Source organism: Prionailurus bengalensis, chromosome B4, assembly GCF_016509475.1.
Source record: "Prionailurus bengalensis isolate Pbe53 chromosome B4, Fcat_Pben_1.1_paternal_pri, whole genome shotgun sequence".
Classification (NCBI taxonomy): domain Eukaryota; kingdom Metazoa; phylum Chordata; class Mammalia; order Carnivora; family Felidae; genus Prionailurus; species Prionailurus bengalensis.
The window spans coordinates 1,205,588-1,225,406 of NC_057358.1; the positions used below are offsets into that span (position 1 = coordinate 1,205,588).

Here is a 19,819-nt window from a genome sequence, read left to right on the forward strand (position 1 = left end):
AGCCGCACCTCTTGTGTGCGTTTCCTTGCATTTGCATAAAGAAACTCTGGGAGGGTGTTGGTCACGGTCTGGGACTCTACCTGATGTACAAGGTGGCAGGTCAGCCCGTACTGCCTGAGGGATGCTGGCTCAAGACATGAGATTCCTGGCTCAGAGACTAAGGGTATCACTGCAGCCCAGCACAGCAGTTGGCTCCTATTTGCTGTGGTGCCCTGGCCCCCACCTCATGGGCATGTGCCGGGTCCCAGAGGACACTGCAGCTGGGCAGCTGGGGACACTGAGCTCTGGAAGGTCTCTGTCATGGTGATTCAGTGTGGTTCACTGTGAGTGGAAGCAGGCACACCAGCACTCTGTCCCAGAGGAAGACAGTCGAGAAAAGTTCCAGGACTGGAGTGAATGTGTCTCCCTGGCTGGCCTCTTGCGTCGCCCTGGTCACTTCCGGGAGAACTGGACTGTCTGCTCACTAGCTGACGCGGTCACCTCTCCCCACTAGGAAGCCGGTACCGGGTCGTGGGAAGGTGACTGGGCTGGCTTGCTCTCTGGCTGGTCTCCATCTGATGCACTGAACTTCTAAGTCGGTGGGCTTCTCCCCAGTGCACCCTGGCCCTGGCGCGCCAACTTCGGGCAGTCGTTTGGAATGTACTTTTATTTATTTAACTGGGGAGGAGCGGTTCTTAGCCCATTCAAACCTTGAATGGAATTTTCACAACACAACCTCTGATTTTGGAGGGAAATGATTACATTTCTGAGAATAAAGGTAAATATACCAACCAGCATCCAAGAAACGAATATCAAAACTATGGATTTATCCCACATGCAGACTGCCCAGGGTTGCGGTGTAGAAATGAGTTCTGACTCCCTGTTTCCTAGCGCTGCACCCACTGAGTGTCATGACCCTGGCATTAGGGTTTCTATAATCTCCTGTGGAGACAGTGGCCAGCCTTGATGTAGGGCTCGACCATTGGGAAGTGTCCCCCAGCAGGAGCCACCCGGCACCCTGCAGTGTCTGCCTCAGACTGCCAAAAGCTTGCCCTTTCGCCTCTGTCCTCACTTGGTCAGACCCTGATTATCTCTTTTCCTTCAAATCAGTTCCTTCCTATTGTCAGTCTCTGTTTCTGTTCTTTAAATTTCCTTTAGTTAGTTTGAAATCAAGTGCATTTAAAAATGTTGGCTCAGGCACCTCTTGTGTGGGAGCGCCATGGGTAAGACCGAAGGAAACGTTTTCACTTTTGACGGAGACTTTTCTCCCATCAGCGTCTCGGTTTACGGCCATCCCGCAGGGCTGTATTCTCTAAACATTGCAGATGCGTGGACTTTAGGAGGAAATTTCGTAAGCTGTGTGAACAAGCTTTGTGCGCTGCCCTGGGGATGGCAGTGCCGGGTGGGGACATAAAGCCACGGGATGTGACCCGCACCGGGACCCAAGCTTTGGAGTCAGGTGACCCTGTTTCTGCTACTGACCTCAGACTTGGGTCACAGGAGCTTGTCCGCTGTCTCCTGTGGCAAATGGGGACAAAACTAGTGCTGTCAAGGTTTTGAGGATGAAAGGGAATCGTATAAAGTTGTGACAGGGGCCGTTGAATCCCAAAGAAATGCTGTGATTTCTAGCCTTTAGTGTCACAGGTATTGGTTCCTCTGATCTGCAGCCAGACTAGTGACATCCGCTGGTAGAAGTCATTAAAGCCACGTGTTCTTTTATGACTTATATTGACTATGAAACATGTTCTTTGTATGAGGAGAGGACTCTTGGAGCAGGTGATAAACAGAGTGTGTTCAAGGACCCCTTAAAAATCAACCTGACCACACCCCTCCTGGGCTGCAGGCGAATGGCTGCTGCATTATAATCCCACAGGTTCCAATCGTTCATTCGTCACAAAAATATTATAGTTTAAGAGACTAGAATAAAGTCGAGGTTAGTTTAAATGCCTGGAAGTAAAACAGGGTGTGGTTTTCTTCCACCGGTGAACTCTTTGGGGGCAGTTACCTGCCAGGTTGTGATGTCATGATGAGGAAAATGCCGAAGTGTTTGAACAGCTTTGACGGGGGCGCCCGGTCTTGAGAGAGAGTTCAGAACTGCCGCCTTCCTCCCCGTCTGTGTCTCCTTGTGCGCGTCTGGCGAGAAGCGAGGGCTCAGGTGTCTGGTGTGGGGTTAGCCAAGGTCGGCCGCTGCCCCTCCGCAGGTGGCTTCTCCGGAGACAGGCTGGGCCTGTGGCGACTTGGGTGAGTGAGGGCTCTTCTCTTCTCTCCATTTTAAGGAGGGGCGTTCAGCGTAAACATGTCAGCAGTCATGCTACACAAGGCTCAGCAGTAAAATACACCCTGCGTTTTGTGGTTTAGACCTCACCGTCTGCACCAAAGCCTGAAAATCATTGTCGCACATGCTCCTTACTGTACAAGGTGGGGCCGCACGCATGGTGACGTGCCTGGACACCAGGACCTTCCTCCCTGCCGCCTGCCTCTGCACCTATCAGCAGGGTCTGGGACCAGCCCCCTGAGGCCTTTGGGGCACCGGGTGCCATGGGAGGATCGGGGCAAAGACAGCCTTACCTGGTGGCTGGCTCCGTACCCCGCCAGAGCATGGCGTGACATCCCAGAAGCAGATTTCTTCACCCCACGTGGTCATTTTAGGTTCAGAGCAACACGCTCTGAAACACAGTGGAACACATGTTCCATGTTGTTGCTTGGGACTTTGAGATTGTCCCAGGAAGACGGGCCGGCCTGCTTAGCCCACACGGTTCTGACGTGCTGAACGGAGCTGTTCTGGGCTGTTTTCACGAAGTTTGACCTCACCGTTTTCTTCCCTGTCCCGTTTTCAAGGAGTTGTGCGTTTTTTTCTGGGGAGTCCTAAATCCCAGGCATTTGTGAGCAGTTATAGCTGAACGTCAGCTGAAACCAGACAGATGTTTGTCAAAGCCGTAGCCTCTGGGTGTGTTGTGCAGGGTGGGCCAGTGGAAGACGAGCTGGAGCCTGAACTTCGGAGAGTACACACCAGGAAAGTCTTTCTTCTGGTTGTTTATTTAACAAGCTTAGAAGTAAGTCATTTTCAGGCAAAGATCGAGCATCTCAGCACGATGCCTCGTGCTCAGTCTAAAGGGACCCCCACATCTTGCCGAGACTCGGGAGAGGCACCTAGCCTCTTGGTCTCCTTGTCTGTGTTTCTTAAAAGCTGTAATTAAGATTCCTGCCTTTCCCACTTCTCAGGGTTGGAGCAATTAACTTGATTAGTGTGTGCAAAAGTGCTATCAAAATTATAAATTTGCATATCAAATGAAAATCATCATTACTAAAGGCCTCTTCAAGAATCTCTTTCTCATGGAAACACCCGCCTTGCTTCACAAAGAAGCCCGAGCTGTTGCTTGACAACTTGGCTAAACGGTCAGTGTCCAGGTTTCCGGTTCAGGAGGTCAGAGTGAGTGACGTGTTGCTTCTCCTCCCGTGGGATCCACCGAAGGAAAGGATTCTGGGGGGTGTGTGGCGGCATGGAGGGGCAGGATGACATCCCAGCACCGCGTGGAGGAGCCGTCACAAGGGAGCAATGGCCTGCGGGGTGGGCTCAGAGAAAGCAGGCACCGACCAGCAGGCCCCAAGGGCAGGTTCACTGGGTGACTTTCAATTTAAGGGGCCTTGTCTGGTCCCGACCCACCTGGGTCAAGGAGGCTTCCGATGGGGGGGAGCCCCCACCTTCCGCTGTATCCCCGGAAAGGGATACAATTCTAGAGGAAATCAGAGCTGCACTGGTGATAGTTGAGCTAGTATTTTTCTCATGAATGTGAATATTCAGACAAAAGCCAAAAAGAGACAGAGACAGACAGTAAACAAAGCTCCATCACAGAGGAGGCCCAGGCCTCAGCTGCTGAGTCTCCCCAGGGACCTGTGGGGAGTGTCACCTCAATAAAACAGGAGAAGGGAGGAACCTGAGGTGATGAATGATGAAGATTGCAGAGATTAAGAAGCGACGGACAGGGTTGCCTGGGTGGCTCAGTCAGTTGAGCATCCGACTTCAGCTCAGGTCATGATCTCACCGTTTGTGAGTTCCAGCCCCACGTTGGGTTCTGTGCTGACAGCTCAGAGCCTGGAGCCTGCTTTGGATTCTGTGTCTCCCTCTTTCTCTGCTCCTCCCCTGCTTGTGCTCTGTCTTTCTCTGTCTCTCAAAAATAAATTTTAAAATGTTAAAAAAAAATTTAAGAAGCGACGGGCAGTTGAAGAGGGTCAGGGAAGTTTCAGAAATGCCCAAGAACAGAGGAAAAGGGTAGACGACATCAGGAAGTAAGACCGAGGGTTCAGTCAGAATACTGAATGTTTGACAAAAAGTGTGTAAAGGAAGGAATTTATCAACAGAATGATAGAAGGAAACAGTGCAGAAACAGAACAGCTTAAATAAATCAGGGTGGGTGCATGGCTCCCACATGCACATATTCTTGTGAAATTAGAAAACATTCAGTTTATTTATTTGTTTTTAAAGTTTATTTTTATTTATTTAGAGAGAGAACGAGCAGGGGTAGGGGCAGAGAGAGAAGGAGAAAGGGAGAGACAGAGAATCCCAAGCAGGCTCCTCACTGTCCGTGCAGAGCCCAAGCCAAGACTTGAACTCACAAACCGTGAGATCATGACCTGAGCTAAAATCAAGAGTTGGAGGTTTAACCGAATGAGCCCCCCCCTCCCCCGATGCCCCTAAAACATTCAGTTTAACAAAGGACCCTTTCCCTTCCTTGGGTGGGGTGGGGGCTATCCGGCAAAGATGTCAGCCGGATGTTTCTAGTTAGAAACATTAGTAAGCGATAATAGAAAAATCCCCTCCAGATGTGCAGGGAAAATAATTTTCAGTGTGGAATTCTCCCTAAGCAAAGCTATTCCAGTAATGTGAAAGGCACAGTCAGGACACTGCCTGGCGAGCGAGCCTGCTGGTTTCTGTTCCCCACGCGTTTTAAAGGGTGTTTCTTGAGGCTGCACCTGTCAGGGAGAAGGGAGGAGAAAGAGGTGTCGTGTGTGTTGGGGGCACAGTCACAGCTGGGGGAGGGTGTGGACCTGTCCACAGACACAGGGACTTGCAGGCACTTCCTTCTTTTCAGCGAAATAGAAGAAAGTTGAGCGTTCTGCCAAACACACATACTACCTCAGAAGGTCTTTAAGGAAGTCTAGCTACAGATTTGGGCCGACCCTAAATGTGACATGGCTTTGAGTGGTGGCAGAAGGAGAATCTGTAAGACTGGATGATACTGCTCTCAGGACACGGTCTGGTGACAGCACAGCCACCCTAGGTCAGCCCGTGCTTGGCGCTGGGGCCCTACGGCATCCTGACCGCGTGGAGGCCAAGTGCTGGTTTCCAACTTCAGATGACCGGACAGAGTAGGGAAGACTTCAGTACGGCGGAGAGTACAGTACAGTATCGTTATACGACAATACAGATATACACGCACAGTGATACAAGGCCACTTGCAAGGCAGAGCACGAAGTAAAGATAAATCATCTCCGCTTGTAGGACAAGAAATAAAAGCATATTATCTAAAACTACAAATATTACAAATATCACGAAAACTAAAAGTGTCCGATTGTAATGGTGCAGATCAGTATTACTCAGAATTGAAACAGTGAACACGGAACCGATAGTGTTGAGAGTTGGGAGGACACAAATAGACCATGAGTGACGGCTTCCCTGAGGGGCTGGCAGGAGAGCGCCGTGTCTCGACCTGAGCTCTCTTCTGGAGTTTTGACCAGTGACTGCATCATTTAGATAAAAGTAAAAGCTATTCTATTCACAGGTGTATGTTTTTGCAATCAGATTTCTCCTGATGGCCACACAAGGGCAAGCACGTTGCAGGGGCTGAGTCTCGCCCACCTAGAAGTGGACGGGCCTCTGAGTCCCGTTTTCCTGCAGAATCACTGCATTTTTACAACTTTGTACACAGATAGGAACTCGAGCCAGAACAACCTTCCCTCTTGGAGCTTCCTAGGCATTAGCTTAAATATCTGTACTAGGACTGGGGTCAAGTGCCACATCAGCTTTAAGTCAATGATTAAAGAAAATACTTGTCAGTAATTCTGCACACATCTCCCTAATGTCTTGTGAATCAACATGTTTATTAAATCTTCTCTTTGTAACAGGAAAGTAAATTTCAGCAATTTATTCTTCAACGTTTAAAGTTACTAATTAGTGAAACTTCACTTTGTACAGTTGCACTTAATAGAATAAGTTTTGTTCATGCAGATAAATTGTCAGCACATAAAACGGTGTATTCACTGACCACTTTTACATGCAGTTTTCCCACGAATCTTTGCAAAGTATTACTCCCCTTCCTTCCTTCCTCCTCCCCTCCCTCCCTCCTTCCTTCCTCGCCTCCTTTCTCCCCTCCCTCTTCCTTCCTCTCTTCCTCCCCTCCCTCCTTCCTTCCCACTCCCCTCCTTTTTTCCCTTCCTCTTTTCCCTTCCTCTTTACTTCCTCCCCTCCCTCTTCCCTCCTTCCATCCCTCCTTCCCTCCTTCCCCCTCCTCCCCCCTCCCTTCTTCCTTCCTTCCCTTCTTCCTTCCTTCCTTTATCTTCTTCCCTCCCTCCCTCCCTCCTTCCTTCTTTTTTCCCTCTAAGTTGCAGAGAGGCTGATTGACCTATAGTCATGGCTAGTTGAAGGTGGGGCTGGGATTCAAACCCAAGCGACTGTTCTTGGACTCTAGCACCTCTCACGGTTTCCTAGATTATGTCCTAAAGTGGGGGCTCTTCTTTCCTGGCACCCCCTTAGTGTGCAGAATGGTGCCGGGCATGTAGAGGCATCTGGGCTGCTGGCCGGCTGGAGAAAAGAATGGCCATGTCCAGCAGGAATGATCTCGATGGAGGTGGAGTCCTAGCCCTCAACTTAGAATATCGCATTTTCTACAGAAAATGGCAGATGTTTGTGCAAGTACAAGAGGGGGCAGGTGTCGGTGACTAGGGCCGAATGGAGGCACTGGGCACCGTGGTATCGTTGGCAAAACTGAATTGCCTTGGCCTCAGCACGTCGTCCTCCTACAGTAGTCGTTACCTTTCAAAGCATTTCATATGCCTCATCCTACTCACCAAATAACAGCAGGTGGGGGGGGGGTGGGGGTGGCACTTTTATTTCCATTTTACTAAGATGCCCTGGATGGAAAGGACATGGGATCCTGAGTGGCTTTGCCGCTCCTCCGGCATCCTCACACTGGGCCCCCTGGGGCTGGGATGATAGGTAAATGATGCCGACTATCTGGTTTTAATGGATTTTTAACCTAAATCTGTTTCGTCATCAGATAGATAGTCTTTGTGTAGACACGCAAAGTCTCTGTGTGAAACCTAGCCCAAAGTCAGTTATTTCTGCCATAATCATTTTGAGCGGGTCGCTACCAACTCGTGCTGAGCTGTGGAGCCAGAAACAGTAGGATTCAAACAACCAGCCGGTTAGTTACTATTCATAGGCTAGTGATGAGACGTTTTCACTAAAACCGATTGCTGAAAATCAGCCATCGCCTCTCCCGCCCTGGCCGTCCCAGGCCGAGACCTTCTCTGCGGTCTGGAAGTTCCCCTCCCGTCCTGCCGCTCGTGTGGGGCGGGTGCCACGTCTGCGATCCATTTGGCAGGAAGGAGAGCACCCCATGTCCTGTGCTGGGGTTGGCACCCGGTGGGGACTCAGACTCCCTGTGCAGAGGAGACGCAGGCACCCGAGGGCAGCCTCCTCACCCACCCGCCCGCGGCACCGGTCGGCGGCTGGGCCTGACCTTGGCTTCCAGTGCTAGCAACACCAACGTGCCTGGCGTTCTCCACTGCGGCTTGGGAGCCTAATGGGAAACACAGGCCAGGTCCTCACGTGGCCCTTCTTGGCGGGACCCGAGGCGCGTGGGCAGAGCTGGCTCTGAGGTGGTGGGCTTTACGGCCACTGGTGGCATGGCTCTGCTGACCATCTATTCTGGTCACAGAGCTCCCTGGGTCCTATTCCTGTTTCTCTTGTTGGCGTCTTCGTGTGGAAGAGGGATTTGTCTTGCTCCCAAGATCAGGCAAACACTAAATCTCCTCTCCTTGCAGGTGAGGTTCCCACGGGGAAAACAAGAGGTGTTACCTGTGGTCATGACGATCCCTGCCAGTGCTTTGTGGCGGGCGTGCGCGGACGCCAGGCCCACGGTCAGCTCGCGGAACTTCTGTGTGACCAGCTGGGACACGGAGTCTGCGAATTCCTGAAAGACACAAGCACCAGGGCCTCTTTGACGGCTGAGCGCGGGCGGTGGCCTGGCCTCCCTCCTCCTCCAAGCCACGTCCCCATGTGCGGTGTCCAGACGACACCATGCCCACTATCCTACGACCCCATGGCCTGGGGAAAGAACCAGATATTACACTGAACTGGTGGCAGACCACGGTTGTGGGGGAGGACCCCAAGCCTGGCCCCGAGTCTGGGCAGAGCCTGCCCGTGGGAGGCCACAGACACTCCCACCCTCCCCTGCCCCTTGGAGGGGCCAGCCTGGGGCTGTCCTTCTGGGATTCTCGTTTCACAGAACCCTGAGTGGAGCTGGGGGCTTGCACAAACCACACACTTGGTTCCCTGTCTTCGGGGTTGTAGAACCAGTTTCTAAGTACCCCACGATCTCAGGTGCCTCCTGGCTGAGCTGCTCCCTGCTAACCCACAGTCTGCCTTCACATTTCTGCACACGTGCGCATGCACACATGCATGTGCACACGAGCACTCACAGAGACACTTTCACAGTGCGTACCCACACACGTGCATATGCACAGCTGTGCACAAATACATTCGGACAGCGCGTGTGCACGCACACACGCACACACAAGAGTCGACATAACCCCACGTGTTGAAATTTTCCTAGTGTGACCAGCGTCCCTACGGAAGCCACTCATCTGCAGTGACAAGGCCGGCGTGGTCCACGGATGTGGTTTTCTCGTCACCCTTCTCCCTCCGACATGGCCCCACGGTGGCCGTGTCGCTTCTCTGCCGCAGGAGGCAGGCTGGGATGCAGCGCCCTTCACGGCACTGGAGGCAGAGATGTGGTGTGAGTCACGAGGGCCCGTTTAATAAGGTAATCCTCTTTGTTTTGAGCTGACGGTGTTTCTATGAGGATTCAATGCACTCACGTGTCTGAAATGCTGAGTGTGCTGCCATGGGCTTTCTAAGTGTTCTTCGTTCATCACCATCGTTGTTACTAATGATCGTTTCCCTGGTCGCTGCAGACGCTGGTGGCATCTTCCTGTAGCCACGTCCAGCATCCGCTTACCTGTGAGGTGGGCAAGTGGCTCGTTTCTGTGACGGGACGGACGTTCATTTCCCGCCAGGCGTCTGCACGTTGTGCTGCAGACAGGAACAGGTCTTGGCAAAGATGCGGAAGATAGAGACTGCGTTAAAAAAAACGCATTTACGGTCAGTGAAATGTGTTGATACAGAAACAGGCCTGCCTCTCGGATGCTGGAAACGTGCAGCGACGACACTGAGGCTTTGGCGGCTGCTTGTCCAGTGCCGCTGGGGGCTCGGCGCCTTTCCCTGTGCTGCTGTGGCTGCTGCCGAAGCCTGGAGTGGCGGGTGCCATACAGGTGTGACGGTTCAGGCCTGGCAGGTGGCGTGGGGCCTGCTGGGCGTGGGGCGTGTGTGCTGGGGGGTCTTCCCTGGCTTGGCCCCAGAGGCAGCGAGGCTGCTGGGTGAGGTGCCTCACCTCCACTGGGCACTGTGGAATCAGTCATGGGCAAGACGAATCCTGGAGACTGTCCTGTCCTGTGTGACCTGAAGATGGAGGTCCAGAGAGAGTGGGTATGTGTCCCAGGCGCACTGGGTGTGGGTGTCCTGGGGCAGCCGGAACTGGAGACCACAAACGGGGTGGTTCAGAACAGCAGAAATCTGTTCCCGCCTGGCTCTGGAGACAGTAGTCTGAGGTCAAGGTGTCGAGGGCATTCTCCCTCCTGAGGCTCCAGGGAGGGTCCTTTCCGCCTCCTCCAGCTTCTGGGAGGGGGCTCCACGTATCCCTGGGCTTGTGGCCATGTCCTTCCTGTCTCTGCTTCCATCATCATGTGGCTTCTGTTCTGCGTCTGCCTCTCCTTCTCTGTCTCTTACAAGATGCCTGTCACTGGGTTTAGGGCTACTCTCATCCAGGATGAGCTCACCTCGGTTCCTTCAGTTCACATCTGGATAGACCCAGGCACGGGCTCCGGGGCAGGATACGGGCATGCCTTTTTGGGGCCACATTCAGACCATTTCTCCTTGTCATGACTCTTCCCCTCTTGTGCTGTAACTGAGAGGGCAGCAGTTTTTCACAGAGTGTGAGTTTGGGTAATTTCTGCACGTCTTGGATGAGCCTGACTTCTTAATTTGTGTGGGAAGATTAATTGCATCATCAGGCTTTGCCAGGCACCCAGACCATGACCTGGGCAGTCGTAACTGCTGTTTCTTGAGCAGCTACAGGTGCGGACACGGGGCTGGTAGGGTTCATGGTGCCTTGGCCCCACCTCCGAGGGCAGGGTTTATCCTTTCCCCTGACACATACTTAGGTCCCACCTCTGGAGGCTAGTGGGGAGGGGAGCTCAGAGCTCTGACTGACGGGACACAAACAGGGAGCTGGGCTCCGTGGGAACAGGGGTCTGAGGGCTCTGTGGGGTGTCCGAGAGGCCCGCTCTTGGGCAAGAGCCTTTGGGCACTGTTCCCGCAGGACCAGCAGGAAGACGCAGCCTCGGTGCCACCTGCCTCTCAGGGAGGAGGGGCTCTCACCTGGCCACGGAGAATGAGGCTCCTGTCTAGGCACAGGGGGCCAGAAAGGCATCACTGGAGCTGACAGCCGAGATGGACCTTGAGGAACCAGTGGGCCTAAGGCCTTACCTTTTGCCTTTGTCAGGTCACAGGAGGACGTGGTCTTCCTTCCTCCGGCTCCTCAGCATGCTGGCCGTTGGGGGAGAGCCGAGATGCTGTTCTGTGGGGGGACCTAACTGCTCGGGTGCGCCCTGCCTGCTGGGCACCATGGCGCCTGCAGGTGGCTGTCCGTGCAGTCTCTCTCTGGGATGGGCTTCCTGGGGCTTCACATGCTGCCTTCTTCTGGCTTCCCCATGGTTTTAAGCGGCTCAAGGGCAGACTGCCTGTCTTTTACTTCTCTAAAAATGTTTAAAAAATTGAAGTATGGCGAAGCTACTGTGTTATATTCAATACTAGTTTCAGGTGTGCAACATAAGGATGAGATAACTCTGTTCAGCACTCAGTGCTCGTGATGATATGAAGGAGACTCTCAGTCTCCTTCACCTATCACCCCCCCCCCCCCACCACTTCCCCTCTGGTGACCATCAATGAATGAGGTCATACAGTGTTTGTCTGTCTTTGACTGATTTTTCTTAGAATATATTCTCGTTCCATCTACGTTGTTGCAAATGGCAAGATTTCATTCGTTTTTATGGCTGAGTAATATTTCATTGTGTATATACACCACCTCTTCTTTATCTGGTCATCAAACTATGGAAACTTGTTTGCTTTCCATATCTTGGTGGTTGTTGATAGTGCTGCCATCAACACTGGGGTGTGTATCTTGTGAATTAGTGTTTTTATTTTCTTTGGGTAAATACTAGTGGAATTATCGCATTAGCTTTTTGAGGCACCTCCACATTGTTTTCCAGAGCAGCTGCACCAGTTTGCATTCCCACCAGCAGTGCAAGAGGGTTCCCGTTTCTCCACATCCTCGCCAACATCTGCTTGTTCAGTTGTTAAATTATAGCCACTCTGACCAGTGTGAGGTGGTATCTCCTGGTGGTTTTGATTTGTATTTTCCTGATGATGAGTGATGTTGAGCATCTTTTCGTGTGTCTGTTGGCCATCTGGATGTCTTCTTTGGAAAAATGTTTATTCAGGTCATCTGCCCATGTTTAATTGGATTATTTGGGGTGGTTTTTGGTGTTGAGTTGTAGAAGTTCTTTACAGATTTTGGATACTAACCCCTTGTTGGATGCGTCATTTGTGAGTGTCTTATCCTGCTCAGTAGGTTGCCTCGTCATTTTATTGAGGGTTTCCTTGTCCAGTAAGTTTTCAAGGTGCTGAGATCTGATTCCCATGCCTTGTATGCTCTGAGGTGGGATTCCAACGGACCTCTGATTGCCCTTTTTCCTTCCCTTGAAAGTGAAGTTTCTGAATGTCCGCGAAGCCATAGACCATCAGCCCAGGAGGTGTCTCGTTGTTCTGTGCGCCTGATGGGCCCTGTGAGGCTCCCAGAAGAGGACGTCCCAAACCACTGCCTGAGCCTGGGTGCCGGCGGATGGTTCCTCTCAGGACCACTTCTCGGTGTGTGCACAGACAGCGAGCTGGAGTCTCCTCTTGTATGGACGCTGACCCTGGTGTGGGGCCCACCCTCACGACCTCATCTGACTCTGGTCATTGCCTTAGAGGCTTTGCTCCAAATACAGCCACCTGGGGGTGGGGGTTTCAACCTGGGGATTTGGGGACACAAACATCCAGCCCACAGATGCGTGAGATGTGGCGCGGCGAGTGACCTCTCTGGCAGCAGTGTCATGTGTTGCTCTGGCTGCTGACGTTTGTGCGGGACCCCTCCTGTCTCCGGCTGTCTAGCTCCCCCATCCTTCCTTTCTTGTCCCCTGGCTGGGTACCCAACCTTGCTGGAGACTCTTGAGGGTGGACCTACCACGGAGGAGCCGGGGACCCAGCCGCCCACCCACTGGCACCCGGGTGGTTTCTCGGCTACTCAGGCACTGCTTTTGAGGATGTAGGTTGCAGCAAGAGCGTTATTTACTCCAGCATAAGAATGAGAGGAGTTTATTATGAAACAGCAGGTAAAGCCTGACAAATTAAGGGAAACGAATAGTGCACAGAGCGCCGCCTGCACAGCTGGCGCTCCAGGCATCGTAGATCCGGGTGAGCTGACCTCTAACCCTGGTGCCCTCTAGGGGGTGTTCGGGCTCCAGGGCCCCGACAGCGTGGGTCAGCAGCTCTGCACAGTTCTGTTGCCAGTGACGTGCACAGGTGGAAAGACAAACATAGCAGGACACAGGACAGACGGAGCCATGGCCGGGGGTAAGGACAGGCTGCTGGGCAGCCACGAAGCAGTTCTGAGGGGTGCACACGTGCTCCCGCTGCCCCCGGCCTTGGCCGCCCCCTCCCCTCTGACCTGGGCACTCCCTGTTGGGACCTGGTTTTTTAAAAAACATCTCCTCTGCTACAATCTTTTGCTTTATTTTTGCATTTTCAGAGGTCCTTGGCATTTATGTGAAGGACATTTCTCCATGAACATTTTATAAAGGTAAACGTAAAAAGAAAGGCCGAGATGTGTCTGACCCTCCTCACGTCGGGCGGTGGCAACCTAACTAAAGCACAGGGGAGGGTTTAGTGAACTGTTGAAAATTTACCTCTGCTACGTAACTGATGCTATTTCCTAAGACTGCCCATAAATCCTTGCTTGTGGTTTTGCCAGGGAGATGGAATATTTATGAACTGAACTATGTCCCTCGGTTTTCCTGGTTGTAAAAGTGGACAGGAGAGAAATCAGCACAGGAAGCATCGGTTGCGGGGACTCGAGTCGTCTCTGTACAGACCTGTGGGGTCTTTGAGAAGTTAAACGTGTGTGGGCTTCGGAAAAGCCCAGAGAAACCCGCCCTGGGGCGTCTCTGCCCTGCCTCCACATCTTCCTGGAGGAAGCCTCCCCTCTCTGCCCGCCCCCCCCCATCTCCTGCAATGCGGGCTATTTTAGGCGATTGGTTTTTAATTAAGTCACACACATGATTACGGCTGTAGGTAGGTTTTCGTAGTTGCTTTTGTGTATGTAAATGAGGCTGTGGTTGATTATGTGGGGCTACAAGCTAGATGGAAACTCAGAATTCACGTTGGGAGGTATGTCCTTACTGTCTAACTTAACACTAGGGATTATTTATGTTTTAATCACTTGGGATTTAATGTATACAGTCAACTTTGGTTACCACAAACCCAACTAATCAGATCACAAAATAATTCGATTTTCTTCCCCACCTGGCACTTGGTTTATAGTAGAAGCAGCCAGAGTGCTTGCAAATAGCTCATGTCACTGATTATTTTTGTAGATTCAAATTCCAGGGTATGCCTGTGGGCCACTCGGACTTCATCCCATCCCTGTGGGACGGGCGAGTGCATGGGAACTAATAGCACGCTGTTGAACTTACAGAGTATTCAGCGCATGGGTCAGGCTGTATTATAGCATTTCTTTCTTTCTTTCTTTCTTTCTTTCTTTTTTTTTTTTAATCTTTCTTTCTTTTTTAATTTTATTTTTTAAATTTACACCCAAGTTAGTTACATATAGTGCAACAATGATTTCAGGGGTAGATTCCTTAATGTACCTTACTCATTTAGCCCATCCCCCCTCCCACAACCTCTCCCGTAACCCTCAGTTTGTTTTCTATATGAGTCTCTTCTGTTTTGTCCCCCTCGCTGTTTTTATATTATTTTTGCTTCCCTTCCCTTATGTTCATCTGTTCTGTGTCTTAACGTCCTCATGTGAGTGAAGTCATATGATATTGTCTTTCTTTAATTTCACTTAGCATAATACCTTCTAGATCCATCCATGTAGTTGCAAATGGCAAGATTTCATTCTTTTTGATTGATGAGTAATACTCCATTGTGTATGTGTATGTGTGTGTGTGTGTGTGTGTGTGTGTGTATGTACATATATATATATATATATATATATATATATATATATATCACGTCTTCTTTATCCATTCATCCATCGATGGACATTTGGGCTCTTTCCATACTTTGGCTATTGTTGATAGCACTGCTATAAACATGGGGGTGCATGTGCCCCTTTGAAACAGCACACCTGTATCCTCTGGGTAAATAGCTAGTAGTGCAATTACTGGGTCATAGGGTAGTTCTATTTTTAGTTTTTTGAGGAACCTCCATACTGTTTTCCAGAGTGGCTGCACCAGCTTGCATTCCCACCAGCAATGCAAAAGAGATCTTCTTTCTCCGCATCCTCGCCAACATCTGTTGTTGCCTGAGTTGTTAATGTTAGCCATTCTGACAGGTGTGAGGTGGTATCTCATTGTGGTTTTGATGTGTATTTCCCTGATGACGAGTGATGTTGAGCATTTTTTCATGTGTCTGTTAGCCATCTGGATGTCTTCTTTGGAGAAGTGTCTATTCATGTCTTTTGCCCATTTCTTCACTGGATTATTTGTTTTTTGGGTGTTGAGTTTAAGTTCTTTATCAATTTTGGATACTAATCCTTTATCTGATACGTCATTTGCAAATATCTTCTCCCATTCTGTTGGTTGCCTTTTAGTTTTGCTGATTGTTTCCTTTGCTGTGCAGAAGCTTTTTATTTTGATGAGGTCCCACTAGTTCATTTTTGCTTTTGTTTCCCTGGCCTCTGGAGATGTGTTGAGTAAGAAGTTGCTGCAGCTAAGATCAAAGAGGTTTTTGCCTGCTTTCTTCTCCTTGAGGATTTTGATGGCTTCCTGTCTTACATTCAGGTCTTTCATCTGTTTTGAGTTTATTTTTGTATATGGTGTAAGAAAGTGTTCCAGGTTTATTCTTCTGCATGTCGCTGTCCAGTTTTCCCAGCACCACTTGCTGAAGAGACTGTCTTTATTCCTTTGGATATTCTTTCCTGCTTTGTCAAAGGTTAGTTGGCCATACGTTTGTGGGTCCATTTCTGGGTTCTCTAGTCTGTTGCATTGATCTGAGTGTCTGTTTTTGTGCCATGTAGCATCACTTTCTACGTTAACCCTAAGACCCAACAGCGAGCGCACAAACGCATCACTGTGAATCAGAGCAACCACGTGCTCGCTTTCCCCAGGCCACGTCCAGGGCTCGGTGGGAGCTGCCTCAGTGCCTGCGTACCCGTCTCCTGTCTCTGTCCGCGTGAGCCTCACAGACCATGGGCAGTCAGCCTCCTCACCCTTCTCACAACAGAGCCCCTGGCCGAGCTCCTGTTATGGCCTCCACAGTGATTGTGATTTTCCTCCAGACCCAGGAGCACCTAGAACCTGTCTCCTCTTGTGGTACATCCTGGAAAAGTAGTTTTTCTTTCTCTTTTGCACGTCATGTATATACATGTATATAGCCCTGTGCACGAGGGGTCTATGTTTTTACTGATTTTACAGGTAATAGCAATTATAGCTGGTATTATTTTGAGGTCATTAGTTGTCAAACACTTTATAAAAGTGGTGAGTGTGCTATTACAATTAATCTTCAACGAATTGCCTCATGGTTAAGGAGCTGTCGTATCTCTGTTTTTGTTAATGATCATGTGAGTTAGTTACAGTATAGACTGGTTATGATTCATGTCCTCCATGTGACTCACTGGGGGAGAGTGAGCCACCATGTGAACCAAGTAGTGTGGACAGCTCACAGGGGGAGAGTGAACCACTCAAGTGCAGTGTAGACAGATCATTGGCAGGGAGGTGGTGAACCACTGTGTGAATCAAGTGTAGTGTAGACAGCTCACTGGGGAGAGTGGAACATCTGCAGGAGAAAGAGGTCACCTGTGGTCAGCGGCTGGGGGGCAGACCCCTCAGGGACGGCTTTCTGAGGATGCAGATGGGCTGGGCCTGCAGGGTCATTTAAGCGAAGTTTCTGGGGTCATGAGCAGGACAGCCTGGGGAAGTCATGGCTGGAGAAGTTCAGAGGTGGGATGGTGCATTTGCAGGGAGGCGATGAGCTGCTCGGACGGGTGGGGTGAAGGACCTGGGCGTGGTAGTGATGAGAGATCACACCCAGGTTCCAAGCCCAGGAGCTCCTGCGAGAACTCAGTGAATGTTCCCCGACTGCTTCCTGGGGCTCAGTGGGGCATACCCAGTGGGGACGCAGCGTGGGAACAACAGAGGGCCCCTGCATGGCTCTGGTCCCATCTTACGGCTGCAGAGACGGGCGCTTGAGACCGGACATGTGCACAACTGGGCGCGACAGGTTGTGTGTGTCTGCCTTCTGGGTCGTGCTGTTGGGTCTCAGCATGTAGTGTCGGCCGCTCTTCTGGGGCCGGTTTCTCAAACCTCAGAAGACAACCTAAATCCAAGCGCATGCTGGATGTGCTCTGAGGCGACTGTGAGCATGTGGTGATTCGCTCAGGCGGTGCCGAGACCCTCGCTGATGGTAGTCAGCTGGATCTCAGGCTAACCCTCCACCCTGAGGGGGCCTCAAGGGGTGCTGAGGGGGGTGGGGGTCCCGGCACTCTCGGGCCCCCTCAGAGCGCTTGCTCAGGGTGGGGACAGCGGCCTCTCTGTTCCAAGGGGTAGAGGCTGGCAGAATTTGGGGACAGCTGGGCCCCCTTTGGGACATTTTTTGTGACAAGTGGGGAAGCCAGGAGGCCTTGCATGGGAGCAGGTGTCGAGAGGTCGGGGGCCTCTGGAGCAGGTGAGCCTGTTGCCTCACCCACCCCGTCACCGAACCCACGGCCCTTGGGCTCATGCCGCTGTAGCCTGTCACTGCTTTTGCTTCCTCCAGCCCCGGGTGCAAGTCCTGCCCCTGAGATAGCCTGCACTCACAGAAGCTGGAGCCAGGCGCAGGTGCCCAAGCCTGTGGCCATCCAGGAGTAACGGATAGGAGGGAGATGAGGGGGTCCTGCGGAGACCCTTCCATGGTCTGTCTAGCCCAGTCCTTGGCTGGGAGGGAGGGGAAGGGGGTCCTGCAGAGACCCCTCCATGGTCTGTCTAGCCCAGTCCTTGGCTGGGAGGGAGGGGAAGGGGGTCCTGCAGAGACCCCTCCGTGGTCTGTCTAGCTCAGTCCTTTGGTGGGAGCACACCCTTCAGACAACTTGGGGTGGGATGGTGGCCTTCCGTACACCTATCCCCTGCAGTGGCCAGGTGAGGTTCTGGTGTGCTCTGGGGTGGTACCAGGAGAGGCTGGCCCTGGCACCTGGGAAGGGCCAGCTTTGCAATAGAAAAGTGTGCACAGAGAGGCTTTAAAGACCTAACACCTGGGAAAATAAACTGAAGTCATTTGCAACATAAATTCTTTGTTAAATATGAAAAAGAGACATCCAGCTATACTCATTATTGGTGGTTTAGCAGTTTAGAAAAAGCCTGCAGAGGGGTCCCTTGGCAGTGGGAGGGGGTTAATGTGTCCTTCACGAGGCCTCCCTGCATACACCCGCTGGGGAAGGAGATGCCACCGAAAGCCTCTCCTCCTGGGAACGTTACAAAGCAATGTCCCCACCCCCGTTCTCTTATGGCAGGAGCACATGCGGGCAGTGGGGCTGGCGGGGGGTGGGGGGAATGTCTCCGGGCGGCAGCCCCGATGAGCCTACATCTGAGATGTGCAGCGTTGCTGGTGTTCACACACAGATTGGCACAGGCTGGACGTTTGGAACAGAAATGATCAGAGGAGAGAGGATTTGGCTTCTGGTTAAATGATAGTGATAATCAGGTGCTTGTGTCCCAAAGGTTAAGTGGGGAAGCTGGCCCCACACTTAACGAGCTGTGTATCACTGCACGAAATGCCACGCTAGCTTCTGCCTGGGGTTGTGCCCGGTGCCTGTTGGCCCCAATTACCGTGGCAAATTACCAGCATTATTCAAATAGAAAAAATAAACTTTAAATAGGAACACTGAAAGACTCAAACTTTACTCATTTCCAACACTAATATTTTGAATGCCGTAAATAAATAAAGTGTGTTCAAATTTGCAATCGTAGGTCCTCAGGGTAAAATTGACATTTAGCCAAAGTGGTAAGGATATTAAAATCGATAGATTATGAAAGAAAAAGCCTTCAGTAAATATTTTCCTATTGAAATCCTGTCTTTGGGTTTATAATGCTAAAATATCGGAAAGGTTAGATTTGCATATAGGCGGGGCCAGGCAGGATCTGGGAGCACAGGCGACCCCATCCCTGTTATCCCGTCTATGGTGCTAGTTGTGGGCTCCCTCGGTGAATATGGGGAGTGCCCTGGGGTCGGGGGGGAGCCTGCCAGGAGGGGCCGTGGCTGCCTGTGCCCCCTTCTAGGACTGGGCAGCAGAAGGGTTCCTCCAGAAGGTGGACAGCCAGTGGACAGCCCGTCGTGGCCTAGAGAAATCCCACTAACTGGGAGATGAACTTCCACGGCTCCTCGTGTGTCCATGGAAGAAGTGTCTTTTGGTCTTGGAATGATTTCTGTTTGCTGACGATGGCAATCAAGCCTCATTAATTTCAAAGTCTGACTACGTAATTCAAATTAACTGACTACTTAATTATTCTATATCTCAAATTATCTAGAGGCTAATACGAAATTTGAAGGAAGTCATGAAAGATGAACGAAATCCTTATTGTTACCCACATAGTGGAAAAAGCGTTAAAATTGGAATCAGAGGAATGGTGCAGGTAGCCTCTCTGAGGCACGGCTTCTGCGTTTGTAAAAGAGGCATCAGGAATTAGCCCTGATGGTCCTGATTCTGACTCTCGGCATGCGGACCTGGCCTGTAGCATCACAGAGATGTTTCTGGATGATGTGCTTTCTTCTGGAGGGGGAAGACCTTTAGTATCTCAGGAAGCAGTGTTGCTCAGGTGACCAGGGGCTGGGTGTAATGGGAGGTAGAAAGGAAGGCTGGGAGGGCACTGCTTCGGGGTTAGGCCTCCGAACACAGGCCGCAGGGAGCTAGATGGTGGTCATCCTGGGGCCAGGGAATGGCAGCACAGCCCTGTATCTGGGGAACCACTGACTGTACCGCGATTGACAGGCGCCGGCACGAGGCTCCCGCAAGCCCTTTCTTTGTGCTCCCTGCTTGGGTACCTCAGCACCGTGTGGCGTGGATCCCAAGGCTAGGAGGTACTTTATCTTGGCAGATTGCATTTTCCAAAGCCGGCTGTGCCAACGTTGCCCATCCTGCCAGCTCCTCTTTCCATGGACCTCCGTGTGGCCGCTATGCAGTGGTTGGCCCTATGTCCTCTCCTTGGAGAC

The 19,819-nt window shown here is 51.4% G+C and overlaps 1 protein-coding gene across 1 annotated transcript in view; it reads right to left on the reverse strand.

Annotated features, from left to right (window-relative positions):
- ADARB2 (adenosine deaminase RNA specific B2 (inactive)) overlaps positions 1-19,819 on the reverse strand; it is a 422,811-nt gene that overhangs the window by 56,443 nt on the left and 346,549 nt on the right. The window contains exon 4 of the mRNA XM_043563430.1: positions 8,057-8,171. Coding sequence (XP_043419365.1) covers positions 8,057-8,171 — 115 coding nt within the window. The remainder of the gene's footprint in view (positions 1-8,056; positions 8,172-19,819) is intronic.